General features: G+C 37.8%; 1 protein-coding gene across 1 annotated transcript in view; it reads right to left on the bottom strand.

Annotated features, from left to right (window-relative positions):
• The window catches only part of THADA (thyroid adenoma associated), a 151,778-nt gene extending 136,809 nt beyond the window's left edge, over nt 1–14,969 (bottom strand). The window contains exons 1-7 of the mRNA XM_008578920.1: nt 14,894–14,969; nt 14,479–14,573; nt 12,847–12,977; nt 6,290–6,438; nt 6,139–6,171; nt 5,839–5,887; nt 2,245–2,432 (exon numbers count right to left, since the gene is read on the bottom strand). Of these exons, the coding sequence (XP_008577142.1) occupies nt 2,245–2,432; nt 5,839–5,887; nt 6,139–6,171; nt 6,290–6,438; nt 12,847–12,977; nt 14,479–14,573; nt 14,894–14,969 (721 nt within the window). The remainder of the gene's footprint in view (nt 1–2,244; nt 2,433–5,838; nt 5,888–6,138; nt 6,172–6,289; nt 6,439–12,846; nt 12,978–14,478; nt 14,574–14,893) is intronic.
• Between the last annotated feature and the right edge of the window lie 698 nt (nt 14,970–15,667).

The following is a 15,667-nucleotide window of genomic DNA, read 5'->3' as shown; positions in this document are numbered from 1 at the left end:
GTCCCTTGGGTACCTTTGTTTTTCTTGATTAAAAGTAAAGATACAGGGCCGGCCCGGTGGCGCACTGGATCAGTGCGCCGCTTGGGAAGCGTGGCGGCGCTCCCGCCGAGGGTTCGGATCCCACATACAGACCGGTTCCCGCTCACTGGCTGAGCGAGGTGCGGACGCAACACCGAGGGTTACGATCCCGTTGCCGGTCCTGGTCCGGTACGGGCGCGACACTGAGGGTTGCGATCCGTTGCCGGACACGAAAAAAGACAAAAAGGAAAAAAAAAAAAAAAAAAGTAAAGATACAACTGCCCTCCTTCTTGCCCTGAACACAAACATGACATCTAGAGCTACAGCAGTCATATGGCAACCACGAGGCAACAAACATATGGGTGAAAGCCAACATGCTAAAGATAGCAGAGCACAAAGGCAGAAAATATTTTGGTCCTACACTGCCTACAGCAGTTCCGGATCACCTGAACTTCTTGTTACATGGGAAGAGACAGGAAAACATTTGCCTAAGTCCCTCAAGTTTAGCTTTTGTTACTTTCAGCCAAACACTTTACTGATACATGAAGCTTTAAAATCCTGGAGAAACATAGTATTGATTAGGTGCCATCAATTTTTCAGAAAAGAAGCTGCCTCACATTAAAATCATGTCTTCTCTGCATTTCACCAGTTTTTTTTTAGATTAACAAATTCCTATTTCAAGAAGAAAACATCCTCGGAAAAGTTGTGTGTAAATTATGTTTTAATAAAAGTAACTTTAATTACTTTCCTTTTCATATGTATCTGAGATCCTAAGCAAAAAGAAAAATGGAAATAATAATTGGACAATAATATAGCTAGGACTTTCACTAGTTACCAGGGTTAAAAACATATAAACAATGAGATGCTATTTTTTTTCCAATCAGCCTAGCAAAACCAAAGTCAGTTACTATTTTCTACAAACAAGAGCTCTGAAGAGATCCCATTAACTTTTTTTTTAATTAAGTTAAATTCTTACATACATTACCACATAGAATGGGAGGTAAATTGAGAAAGAATAATTTAACTTTTTATTGTTAGGTATCCCTTTTTTAATACTGTAATATAAAACAGATACAAAAAACAACCCAAATCAAATGCACAGCTTAAAAAAGTATTGGAAGGTAATTGCCCTTGTATCCAACAACCTAGCAAGAAATAGAACTTGACCACCCAGCCCAGAAAGCTCATCCATGTGCCTCATCCCAATCACAATCCCCTCTCTAACTCCCAGTAAGCATCATCCTGACTTTCATAGTAATGACTTCCTTATGTCTTTTCAAGTTTTGTCAGTCAAGTGTGCATCCCTAGACACTACAGTTGTCTTGATCATTTTTTTAAATTTAAAGTCTTTTAACCTGTAGGTATCCCCTTCCTCCCTTTTTGTTACAATTTCTCTGTTGAAGAACGCTTGCCACTTGACCTGTAGTTTCCCACAATCTGGATGTTGTGTTTGCTTATTCCTGAGGCAGTCTGACACACTTCTCTGTCCTCTGTAATTCCTGCAAATTGGCAGCTAACCCGGAAACAGGATTAGTCTCAAGTTCTATTCCTTTGGGAAGACTAGAGGTAGTAATAGGAAGACTCTAAGAGGCACATATCTATTTTTCTGTTTCTGAAATATTAGCAATTGTTGATGCTTAATGCCTACATCAATTCACTGGGGGTTACAAAATGGTGATATTCTATTGTTTCATTTTAATTTATCAGCTGAAATATTTTTATGAAGGAACACTTCCTGTCATCTACTACTTGGTTTCTAGTGGTACAGTTCATTTGAATAAAAGTAACATATGAGCTATAAGGAGGAATACTGACCAGGCCCACAATCAGCAATTATTACCATTATTTGAAGATAATACCTGCTGCTAAGGAGAAATATATAGGTCACACTAACCTTTCCAGACCCTCCCTCCAAATTTGAAAATTTCTTCTAAAAAATTTTCTTTTGCTGTTTAAAGTCTGTGGCTTTTCAACACTAAGACTGTTAGGTTTTCTTCTTTGTATATAATTCTCTCTCTCTCAGAAAAATCCTTCGACATTATCCATTGCTGAATTTGTACATTTGAAAAAAAAAACATTAAAACCATGTAATCCAGGGCCTTTCCCCAGTTTGAGAGGCTGGGAGAGAAGTTCCAAATCTCAGATAAGTATCATATATTTCACACCATTATTAGGAAAAGCTGATTGACACAATTATAACCAGCATTTGTATGTTGTTATACTTACCATCACTTAAAAACTTGGTAAAAATACTTAGCAATCCACACATACTTTGCCATATGGGTGAACTGAAAGCCTTCCAAAGATTTCCCTTGAAAACTTGTACTTTTTGAACTAACATCACTGAAACTCTAATGCCTATCAACAAGTCATTCATCAACTGTGTCTGAACAATGTGATTTCCGGCAGATTTTCTACAAAGAAGAAAAGACATTATTACAAAACGAAATTCAAATTAAAGTGTTACCATACCCCTCTCCAAAATAAACATTCCTCAAAGGGCCAAAATCAATTTTAGATTATAGTATACATTTATGCCTCTCTTCCATTCTCACAGATATTCCAATTATACAGACATTTATTGCATACTTTTCAACACTTAATTAACCTACCTCAACATTTCCCTCTTTCTCAACTAACCTCACTTTCTTTTTTAGGGCAAAGAAATCAAGAATGAATGAGACAACTTATAAACCCGAACAATCCCTCAACCTTGATACACTTTCTTCACCTAGCTTCCAGGATGCCAGGCGGTCCTAGATCCTCTCCTACTTAACTGTCACTCCTTCTCAGATACCTTGACTAGTTCATCCTCTTCTCCTGATCTCTTTACATTAGAGCTCCCCAGGATTCAGTCTTTAGTCTTCTTCTTTTCTCCATCTAATTCTCTCCCTTGATACTGATCTCATCTAGCTCATAAACGTTAAATTATAATGTACATGCTGACTATTCCCAAATTTTCAGTCTCCAATCCAGACTACTCTAATTCCAGACTCATATATCTAACTTCCTGCTCAATATCTTCACATAGATGTCTAACAAAGATCGCAGAATATGTGAACTTACCTTCAACTCCAAACCTGCTCCACCTGCTGGGATCTCTATCCTACAAAAACAATGTAATCAAACTTCCTTCCTCAGACTGCCTCCACTGCTGCCATATTGGTCTGAGCCATTCTCATCTCTCCCTTGAATCACTGCAATAGCCTCCCAACTGGTCTCCCAGCTTCTACCCTTGCCCTTTTCAGTCTATTTGCAACACAGCAGAACATAGAGTGATCCTATTAAAACATAAGTCAGGGAAAACAGTTTGGCAGTTCCTTGAAAAGTAAAACACTGAATTACCATATGTTCCAGCAATTCCATTCCTAGGTATATACCCAAAATAACTGAAAGTGGGCACTCAAACATATACTTGTACAACAGGGTTTATAGGAGCATTATTCACAATAGTCAAAAGGTAGAAACAGCCCAAATGTCCATCAACAGATGAAAGGATAAATAAAATGTGGTATTAAAAACAATGAAATTCTGTTTTGGGGGGTTTTGTTTGTTTTGGTGGCTGGCCAGTACTGGTATCCAAACTCATGACCTTGTTATTACTAACACCATGCTCTTCCAAATAAGCTAACCAGCCACCCTCAAAAGGAATGAAATTCTGACACTTGCTATAACATGGATGAACCTTGAAAACATTTTAAGTGAAATAAGCCTAACATAGAAGAATAAATATTGTATGATTCCATTCATATGAAGTACCTAAATTAGGCAAATTCAAAGAGAAATAGAATAGAGGTTACCAGGGGCTGTGGAGAGGGACTTAAAAAAAACAGTGAATTTTCTTTTGTACAAATTGAAATTGAGGCACCTATAAAACATCCAAACTGTGATGTCCAAGAGGCAATTGACTAAATGAGTCTACCACTCAAGGAAGAGATCTAACTTGGAGTGATAAATTTGAGAATCTTTTAAATATAAATGGTGGCTGATTCCAAAGAAGTGGATGATACTAAGCAGTCAGAAAAAAATTGAATGAAAAGTACAGAACCCACATTTACAAGATGAACAGAGAAAGAACAGCCTAGAAGGAGACAAAGAAGGAGCTCCTGGTGACGCAAAAGGAGACCCTGACCTAAGATGATATACAGCTATTACTTCTACTCCCACCCAGAACCTCCCTAAATCAACAGCCATGGAATTTAAAATATAAAAAGACAAAAGTACATAAGGGCAGCAAACAAGCAGCAAGAAAATAATATTTCAGAAGCTGCAAAGCAGATGGATGATTGATAACTGATTAGCACAATCAAGAAAGATGAATACTAAGCCAGCGAACAAGCCCAGAAACAACCTGAACGATAGCCCCAAAGGCTCAGAAACTGTTGGTACTAGGTACTCCTTGATGTGGAGGTAAATGTAGGGCTGAAAATAAGAAGGCTAGGTAGAAGTCTGTTTAAGAAGAATAAGAACTATGGATCACACTCCCAAGCCAACAAAACTGGTTTACCTTTAGAGGAAGTAAAACAGCAGGTGTCTTGACAAGAAGACAGCACACACAGATAAGGCAGCAATATACCACAAACAGGAGAATTAGATAAATATATGCAAAATAAATGCCAAAAGGCAACACCTCAGCTTTCACCCCTCACTAAGCAACCAGAATATTAAGATAATTGTTTGGAAGAATGGCTGGCTAATCTACTACCCAAGCAAAAGGACCTAAAAATACGGATATCAGGGGTTCCCTCAAAGAAATAGCTCAGCTAGGGCCGGCCCGGTAGCACACTCGGTAGAGTGCGGCGCTTGGGAGCGCGGAGGTGCTCCCGCCGAGGGTTCGGATCCCATATAGAGATCGGTCCGCTCACTGGTTGAGCGCGGTGCGGGCTTGACACCGAGGGTTGCGATCCCATTGCCGGTCACGGTATGGGCGCAACACCAAGGGTTGTGATCCCGTTACCGGTCACGAAAAACGACAAAAAGGAAAGAAAAAAAAAAGAAAGAAAGAAATAGCTCAGCTAGGGCCGGCCCGGTAGCACACTCGGTAGAGTGCGGCGCTTGGGAGCGCGGAGGTGCTCCCGCCGAGGGTTCGGATCCCATATAGAGATCGGTCCGCTCACTGGTTGAGCGCGGTGCGGGCTTGACACCGAGGGTTGCGATCCCATTGCCGGTCACGGTATGGGCGCAACACCAAGGGTTGTGATCCCGTTACCGGTCACGAAAAAAGACAAAAAGGAAAGAAAAAAAAAAGAAAGAAAGAAATAGCTCAGCTAGACTAGCCTATAATAAAACCTGAAGTCAACCCCACCCATATGCCCAGAGATTCAATCAATTCTCAGTGCCCCCATTCTTAAATATGAATGCCCAGCCAAGGACCATGAGACTTCTTAGGAAAACTTCTAGCAAGAAATAGTGACCAAAACCAGCAAACAAAAAAAAGCAACTTGGAAGAAATAGAGACTATGTAAAAATTTTTTTAAAAACTTAAAAAAAAACAAACTCTCATTAATATCCTCAGAGAGATAACAGAGGATACTTGTCCTGTGAAATAAGAACAGGATGCTATGAAAAAGGAACACTCAAAGGTGGGGGAAAAAACTGTTCCCTTTCTCATTTATTCTCAAAATAATTTATTTGACTTTTAAAAATTAAATATCAAACCTCTAAAAAATAAATTTAAATAATCAGTTCTGATACTAAAGGTGAGGGATAGAAAGAGCACAGTCAGAGACCTCTGTTAAATTTTTCTTTGTACAAAGACAATGCACAACTTCAAGTGTGCACACACACATGCACACAAGTATGCAAACATATGGCACTTGCCTATTTTCTTCCCAGATTTCAATTAAACTCTTCTGCAGAAAATGAAGCACTGAAACAAAAAGAATATAATGACAAATCAGAATTTAAAACTATAAACTTTAACTTGAGTACAAGAAAATATTTTAAATCACTGTTACTTAAAATGATATCATAATATAGAAGCAGAAATTTAAAAGGAAGGAGCGTGATGCACTTCAGTTATCTGCAGTACTCTTCCTACTGCCAAGAAACTTAAAAGAGCCAGTTCCAAAGTGATTCATACAAGCAGTCACTTCTCACAACAAAATAAACAGGACTTACCATTTTTAAGCAGATTATTAACACTTGCTGTACCTATAAACAAAAAAATTAACACTGGTAAGGAGTTTCAGGACCAAAATTAATATAATTTAAAAACAATGACATAATGACAGGTGTTAGCCAGGAAAGTACTAGAAAAGTGCTGGCTTACCCAAGTTAAAGTTCTCCATACAGGAAGATATATTGTCGATTACTTTCCTGTAAGAATATAAATCAGTAGTATCCAATTCTTCCTGAAGACGAGAAGTAAAACTGTGTACAGCCTCAGTTAGAAAAAATTCAGGTAGGCCATTTAGTGAGCTAGAAAAGGAACCAAATATTAAAAAGCTGACAACCTAATAGCACCATGGTATGTGGGGAGGGTGGAGAATTATACAAATGTAGAAATATTGAAGTAAACCTTCAAAATACAGCCAGAAAATTACAACTTCAGACCACCATCACTGGAATTCCCTGGTCTATCATGTCTCATCTGGATTCTCTGCTTCCATGTTGCTTCCCTCCTATCCCCAAGACTATTCTACGAACAGCCAAGGAGACACTATTAAAACACCATACCAGCCTAGGTAAAGAGTCAAGGGCACTGCCCCCTCTGCCTGGAAGCAGGCAAGAGACCACGCCCATGGTCCTAGGTTAAGGAGCCGAGGGCTGCAGCCCCCTCTGCCTGGAAGCAAGCAAGACAGCACACCCGAGGTCCTAGGGATGTAGCTGAGGGCCACAGCTTTCTCTGCCCGAAAGCAGGCAAGAGAGTACACCTGGGGTCCTAAACAAGGAGCCAAGGGCCAGAGCGCCCTCCACCCAGAAGCAAGCAAGACAGCATACCCAGGGTCCTAGGCAAGGAACCGAGGGCCATAGCCCCCTCCACCTGGTAGCATGGAATACAGCATACTTGGAGTCCTAGACAAGGAGCTGGGGGCCACAGCCCCCTCTGCCCAGAAGCAGGCAACAGAGCACACCCGGGGTCCTAGGCAAGGAGCCATGGGCCACAGCCTCCTCCACCCAGAAGCAAACAAGAGGAAACCTGGGGTCCTATGCAAGGAGCTGAGGGCTGTACCCCTGCCCAAAGGCAGGCAAGAGAGCATGCCAAAAAAAACCACTTCCATGCTAGTGGCCCACCACAGCCACAGCTGCTGAAAAAGCAGCTCAACACCACAGCAGCAGCCACCGCCACTATGCAGGCAGCCCACCAGATACTCAACAGAATTGACACAAGGAGACTCACTAGCAGAGACTAGAAAAAGAAGAAGACATCTCTCTTCTCAAAGCCCACTCCAGACTAACAGAAGCAGAAACTGCTCTACAAGATGACCAGACATCAACATTTAATACTAGAAATATGAAAACCCAAGGAAATATAACACCACCAAAAGAAGACAGCACTTCTCAAATACCAGACCTTATACATCAGGAAACACTTGAAATGACTGAGAAGGAATTCTGAGAAACAATCTTAAGGAAACTCACTGAATACAAGACTCAGACAACATAATGAAATGCAAAAAAAAAAAAAAAAAAAATCCAGGATTTGAAGGAAAACATTTACAAAGAGATTAATACCTTAAAAAAGAATGGAACTGAAAGATTCACTCAACAAAATAAAAAACAACCAACAGCCTAAGCAGCAGGCAAGAGTAAACAGAAGAATTTCTAATCTTGAAGATAGCCTTTTCAAAACAACCCAGGCAGATTAAAAAAAGAATTTTAAAAAATTAAGAAAATCTAAGAGAACTAGCAGACAACATTAAGCATTCAAACATTATAATCATGGGTGTTCCAGGAGAGGAAAAAGAAATAGGCATCAAAAACCTATTCAATGAAATAATAATGGAAAACTTCCCAGGTATAGCGAGAGACATGAACACTTAGATCCAGGAGGCTCAAAGATCCCCAAACAGATTCAACCAAAAAGATCCTCCCTAAGACACATTACAGTCAAACTGGTAAAGGTCAAAGACGAAGAGAGAATCTTAAAAGAAGCAAGAAAAAAGCATCAAGTCACCTATAATGGAGTCCCTATCAGACTAACAGCAGACTTCTCAACAGAAACTCTACAGGTTAGAAGAAAATGGCATGATATATTCAAAATACTAAAAGAAAGAAACTGCCAGCCAAAGATACTATCTACATACAGCAAGGGCATCCTTCAGAAATGAAGGAAAAGAAGTGTATTTCCAGACAAACAAAAGCTGCAGGAGTTCACCACACAACCCACCCTATGAAATTCTCAAGGGAGTCCTGCATCTGGAATCTGTAAAATGATAATCACTACTATGAATACATAAGAAAGAACAAAACTCACTGGTAGAACAAAAATGCAAACAAGAAAGAAAGAAACTAAACCTTAACCACCACAAAAAGCCATAGTGACAATGTGATAATGCCCCTACTTTACCTGTGATTTTTGTAATTTCTGTCTTCTTTCCTTTTTCTTGGTCAGTCTAGATAAAGGTTTGCAAATTCTGTTGATCTTTTTAAAGAATTCACCTTCGGTTTTGTTGATTTGAAAATAGAGATATTGTTTTTTAATTCCCTATTTCATATATTTCTATTGTAATCTATGTTATTTCCTACTTACATTTGCTTTTGGTTTAGTTTGCTCTACTTCTATTTTCTTAAGATAGAAGCTTACATTACTGATTTGAGATTTTTTATATTTTTAATATAGGTGTTTACAAGTATACATTTTCCTCTAAGTATCCTATAAATTTTGATATGTCGTGCTTTGATCTTTTTCTCAAAGTACTCTAATTTCTCTGTGATTTTTCTTTTTACCCATTGTTTATTTAGGAAGTACTGTTTAATTTCTACATGTTTGTGAGTTTTCTAATTTTCCTTCTGTTATTGTGGTCAGAGAACATATTTTCTAGTAACTTACTCTTTAAAAAAAACTAAAAAAAAAGGAAAAATTTAAACAAACAAAAAAAATTCATGGAAAGATTCCCATTATCTTTCAATTCTATTTTTCCATGAACTTTTTGAAGTGCCTTGTGTTTATATTCTGTTTTACTGATTTTTTATGCAATTTATGTCACTAAACTTACATATTTAATTTCTGTTCTTGATTTCTTTTTATTAAAAGGACTTGCTAATTTGCCTTTGAAAAGTTTACTCATCTTCCTCTGTTAAAATTAATCTGATATCTGCATGCTTTTGGAAGACATGAGAGAGCTATTTCAAATAATTGTAGAGATTATAAAATGAAATATTTAAATTTTAATAAGTTTTATATCTACAGCTTTTGTGAAAATTAGAAGTCCTACAGAGTATTTTATTATTCATCTGTTATTCGGTTTATATATTTGTTATTTGAACAAATAAATGTCACATCCTTGTTAAAAAAAATTATAAACTGCTTTAAGAATAGATATCGTAAAAAACAAAATGAAACACCATATTACTTCTCTGCCTAAAAGCTTCTAACAATCTCCCTGTCAGTCAGAGTAGCAGCCAAAGTGCTCACAATGATCTACAAGACCCTATGTAATCTGGATCCACATTGCTCTCTGGCCTCATCTTGATCCTTGTTCACTTAGCTCTATGTCCATGGCCTTCCCCTGTTCTGACAACATGCCAAAGTCTTTGCTCATGCTATTTCCTCTACCTAGAATACTCTTCCCTCAAATATATACAGTAATTATTGCCTCATTCCTTTCAGGTCTACACCTTATCAAATTTTAGCAAAGCTATCTAAAGTGACCACCATATTCTAAATTGTAATCCTCACCCTATCCTCAGTGTTCCCTTTTCCCCTTTCTGCTTTACTTGTCTCCATAGCAGGCACACCATCTAATATCTGATATATGTTACTTACATGTCTGTTTTCTATCTTTCCCTTAAAATGTATCCTCCATCCTAGACTTTTATTCATTGCATCCCCAGTTGCTAGAAGTGTTTCAAACATAGTAGGCAGTCAATAAAAATGTACTGAATGGATAAATTCAACTTATATCAATTTTACCTCAATTAATCTAAGTCAAAACTAAGAGGCATGTTTTCATCTGCCTGAACAATTCAAAGCATTTCTGGGGAAAAAAAAATCAAAAATAGGAGTATTCTGAAAAAGAAGAGTCATTAACAGGGGTGACTTACTCTACTACATAATTAAACTACATTATCAAACTATAGTAAATAAAAATGTTGTTGATGCATAAACAAATAGACCCAAGTCTAAAATCAAGCCCACCTTTACACAAGAACATATAACACTATAAGGTGGCATTCCAAATATGTGGGGAAAGATGAACTATTCAACAGTTTGGGAATAAGTGGCTCCCCATACAGAAAGGAAAACTAAGTTAGATCCCTACCTCAAACTACACTCAACACTTAATTCCAGATGGATTTAAAAGTTGAACAAAAAATAAAACTGTTACAAGAAAAGACAAGCAAATAATTCATTTATAACCTTGTATTGGATAAAGCATACATAAGCAAGGCAGAAATCTACACAAAGAAAATATTAGCAGAGTTAATAAAAAAATTTTTTTAATTTGTATAAAGATACCCCTTGTATTGGATAAAGCATACATAAGCAAGGCAGAAATCTACACAAAGAAAATATTAGCAGGGTTAATAAAAAAATTTTTTTAATTTGTATAAAGATACCATGAAGGGCCGGCCCGGTGGCGCACTGGATAAGTGCGCCGCTTGGGAAGCGCGGCGGCGCTCCCGCCCGAGGGTTCAGATCCCACATACAGACCGGTTCCCGCTCACTGGCTGAGCGAGGTGCGGGAGCAACACCGAGGGTTGCAATCCCGTTGCCGGTCCCCGGTCCGGTACGGGGGCAACACTGAGGGTTGCGATCCGTTGCCGGACACGGAAAAAGACAAAAGACAAAAAAAAAAAAAAAGATACCATGAAGAAAGCTTAAAGACAAGTAATGAAATAAAGAAATATTTTGTCATATTATCTATATGGAGCTTTTATAAATCAAGAAAACATTCTAAAAGAAAATGTACAAATGATATGTAATGGTAAAAAGAAAAAGTCACACTCTACACATTAAAAAATGTTCAATCACTAGCACCTGATCCTCTTGCAAGTATAAAACAAACAAAAAAAAAAAACATTTTTTTTTTAATGTTCAATCTCACTAGTAACCTGGGAAATGCAAATTATAACAAGATAACATTTTTCACCCATCAGACTTTGAAAGATTAAAGATTAACATTTTCCAGTGTTGGGAAGATATGAAGAAACAGGCCCTCTTATTTACTGTTGGTAGAAGTGCAACTGGAATAGCTTTTGGGGAGTACAACTTAGCAATATCTATCAAAAATTTCAATAGGCATAACTTTTAGCCCAGAAATTCCTCGTGCAGGCCTTTACCTCAGAGAAATACACATATACAATTATATACATGATTATGAGTGCAGCACTGTCGGAATAAGGAAAACTTCAAAACAAACTAAATATCCATCAATGGGGAAGTCATTAAATAAACTTTGTAATATGTACCACATATATGTGTGTCATATATTTATGGTACACTAAAATGAAGCATTATAAAAAACATTACTGCAGTTTCTCAAAAAATTAAAAATAGAATTACCATATCATCCAGCAATCCCACTTCTGGGTATACATCCAAAAGAACTGAAAGCATAATCTCAAAGAGATATTTGTACATCCATGTTCATAGCAGCATTATTCACAATAGCCAAGACATGGAAGCAATCCAAATGTACATCAACGGACGAAAATGTGGTACACACACACACACACACACACACACACACACACAATGAAATATTATTTAGCCTTATAAAGGAAGGAAATCCTGTCCTATGCCACAACATTAATGAACCTCGAGGACATTAAGTGAAATAAGTCAGTCACAAAAATACAAATATTCCACTTATATGAGATATCTAAAAAAGCCAAATTCATAGAAACAGAAAGTAGAATGGTGGCTGCCAGGGGCTGGGAGGAGGAGGAAACAGGGAGTTGTTTAAAGGGTGAAGAGTTTCAATTTTGCAAGATGAAAAGATTCTGGAGATCTGTTACACAACAATGTAAATATACTTAACACTAATGAACTTAAAAATGGTTACGTGTTTTTTTACCACAATTTTTTTTTTTAAAAAAGGACCATACTGACATGGAAGTATCTTTAAGACATTCCTTAGTAAATAAAGAAGCTACACAGCATTACAAAGCATATAATTCTATTTATACAAAAAGTAAAAGCTAAAATACAACACCCATATACTAAACCCAAAGAAAAGGAGTAGAAAGATAGATATCAAAATGTTAAGTGATAACCTTTATTAAGGAAAGAGAGATAAGCCAAGAACAGTGAAATAGAAGCTTCACTTTTATGACCTGCTATATTGCTTGAAAGTTTTACATCAATATACATATATTCCTGTATTATCTGTGTAATTAAATACATATTTAAACCAAGAACAGATGGGGCAAATAGAAAAGAAAATAGCAAGATGATAAATTTAAACATTCCAATAAATGTAAACAGACAGAACCAGGATTTAGCAAACTACAGCCAACAGACAGACTTTTTTAAGGCCTATAACCTAAGAAGCCGTTTTACATTTTTAAAGAGTTTAAATAAGTAAATCAAAAAAAAGACCATATGAATGAAATTTTTAGTGATATGTTTCAGTTGTCTTATCAAACCAGGGATGGAACTTTGGTTACTTTTGGTGAAACTCAACATTTATGACACCCAACTTTCTTTTTCTTCCTTACCTTGCCAATACTTTCTTCAAGGGATTCTTTAGATTCAAAGAAAGATAAATGCCTGCTAAAATATCCAAACAACTTTTAATAGTGGGATCACACGAGCCATTTTTATCTATCTTCTCCAGTAAAGGCACGATCTATAATACAAAAAATTCAGAGTAATCTTTTCTAATATCAAGTATAGCAAAGTAACAATTACAAATACTCTTTTAAGTCTCAATTATACTGTGAAATGTTTTCCATACTGCACTGTTAAAAACACTAAAAACCTATTTCAGTATTTATTAACCTTTTTAACCCATGCCCCTAACTCACTCTTTACCCTCCAGACCCACCTTTATTGAGAATCACACACCTGTTAACAGCTTAAGGTATAGAAAACCTATTGCACTATTTATTCAAAAACAAGTATACATTTAATTGCTTTCCAAAAAAATATTATACAAGCTCAAATGGTAAATCCTAATATTGAAATACTAATTAAGGACAATCTTTGTATTTTAAATTAACTTTTAAATGTGCCTGCTAAAAAGTTTTCAAAACTAATTAATAAAAGCAACCTTTTGGGCCGGCCCAGTGGCGCACTGGAGAGTGCGCCGCTTGGGAGTGCAGCGGCGCTCCCGCTGAGGGTTCGGATCCCATGTGGAGACCGGTTCCTGCTCACTGGCTGAGCCCAGTGCGGGCGCAGCGCCGAGGGTTGCGATCCTATTGCCGGTCCCCGGTACGGGCACGACACCGAGGGCTGCGATCCCGTTACCGGTCAGTAAAAAAAACAAAAAGGAAAAAAAAATAAAAAAATAAAAGCAACCTTTTAAAATGTGTTTCCACAAAAAAGGCATGCATAATCATCTCCCATCCTATCCATCTACAGCTCCAATTACAGTGGAAGCTTGAACATGGCTTCTATGGCAGCTCTGAATAAAAGGATATTATACGATGAGCAGAAAAAAAAATTTTTTTTTAAAGTTCTTTTTGTGGCTAGGGGTGAGGGGCTGAGTCAAGGAGACAAGTCCCGTCCCTACTTTATCTCAGTTGGAGTGAAAACTGAAGCCATGCTGGAACCTAAAACCACAGGGGTTTTAGAAAAATTTTAAAAGACACAATTTTTTACTTAGCATGCATTTCTCTGAGTTCCTTCTTTTGGTTATATTTTGAACCTTGGTTTCAGGGCAGGATGACATTATTTACATAAGTGTAAAGCTGTTTTTCAGACCCTGAGAAACCAAGGAAGACATCAATAAAGTTATGGTGATTCCACCTGGAGGCAAATCAAAATCCTGCAGGACCCTAAAATAACATCAAGGACAAGAGAAACCTGATGAGAATTTGCACCTGGCCCCTTACACGCAGCCCCTCCGTAGCTCATGTCTCACCCTCCTGCTTTTCACTCCCTGCTTCTTACCCCATAAAAACCCTCAGTTAACTTGAGAATAGGAGATGGAGTAACCTACCATCTCCTTCAGATTACAGGTCCTAAATAAAGCTGAATAAAGCTTTTTATTTTCCACCAAAAAAACCCCGAAAAACCCTCTTCTTTAATGATAAGTTGATATTAAATAATTGGGAATCAAAATTGTCAGTTAATTTTTAAAATCCATAAACTTCAAGATGCATCCATGAATATCAAGTCAGCCTTACCTGCTTAACATAATGGATCTGTGACACTCCATCCGTGAGTTGTACACAACGTAATAGCAAAGCAGCTAGATTTTTCCCTTCCACATCAGCGAAAGCTACATAACACACACACACGAAAAAGTCTTCAGTGATTTAACAATATATGGACATGAGCTGGCCTTTGTTTCGCATTCTATGAATTTTTTAAATTTATAACAACAACAACAACAACAACAAAAAACCATAAGTAGAACTTGGCCTGAAGATAGAATTTTAAGAAAATCATTTTACATCCAAAACTGAAATGTAAGTAACATGGAAAAATTAAATAGAAAGAGTTTGAACATTATGTGCTATGAGGTCCCAGAGATTTAAAAACTCTGCCTGCAAATCAGGAAAGAAATACATTGAATAAGTAAAATCAGAAATCACCTACATCTCAAAGTTTCAAGGTCCCGATGACAAATGGTCAATGCAGCAACTTGCATTTCTTTCTTCTTCTTCATACCCATTTTAGAATTAATAGAAGTCACTGCAAGAAAGAAGAGTTTATGTCATTTTCTAACACAGGGTTTTTCAATTTTGGCACTACTGACATTTGGGGCCAGATAATTCTGTTAAGGGATGTCATCCTGTGTACTGTAGGATGTTTAGCACATTCCTGGCCTCTACCCACTAGATGCCAACAGTACCATCTCCACCCCCCAAGCTGTCACAACCAAAAAATGTCTCCAAACATTGTCAAATGTCCTCTTGGGAGCAAAAGTGCCCCAGGTTGAGAACCACTGGTCTAAGGATTTCTGCTTCGAAAAAGAAAAACTTTTCTAAGCTCAAAAAGAGTTTATTATGGAGCCAGGGACCAGACCACCTGCCCACAACCAAGTACACTGCCAGCAACTTGGGGCCTGCCCAGGGACCCAGGGCATGGAACCGGGGACTGGACCCCCCCCCAACCAGGCACACTACCAGCACCAAGGAGCATGCCAAAAACATCACCTCCATGTGGGTGGCCCACCACAGTAACCACAGCTGCTGCGAAAGGGGCTAGATGTCACAACCACCACGCAGATGGTCCACCAGCCACTGGGTGCACTGACACAAGGAGAGTCACCAGCAGAAACAAAGCAAAGAAGAGGATATCTCTCTCTTCAAAGCCCATTCCAGAGCGACAGAAGAAGCACCTGCTCTATGATAATATTGGGGGACCTGA

This window comes from Galeopterus variegatus, unplaced genomic scaffold, assembly GCF_000696425.1.
Source record: "Galeopterus variegatus unplaced genomic scaffold, G_variegatus-3.0.2 Scaffold1782, whole genome shotgun sequence".
NCBI classification, from domain to species: Eukaryota; Metazoa; Chordata; class Mammalia; order Dermoptera; family Cynocephalidae; genus Galeopterus; species Galeopterus variegatus.
This window is presented reverse-complemented; position numbering and strand designations above follow the sequence as displayed.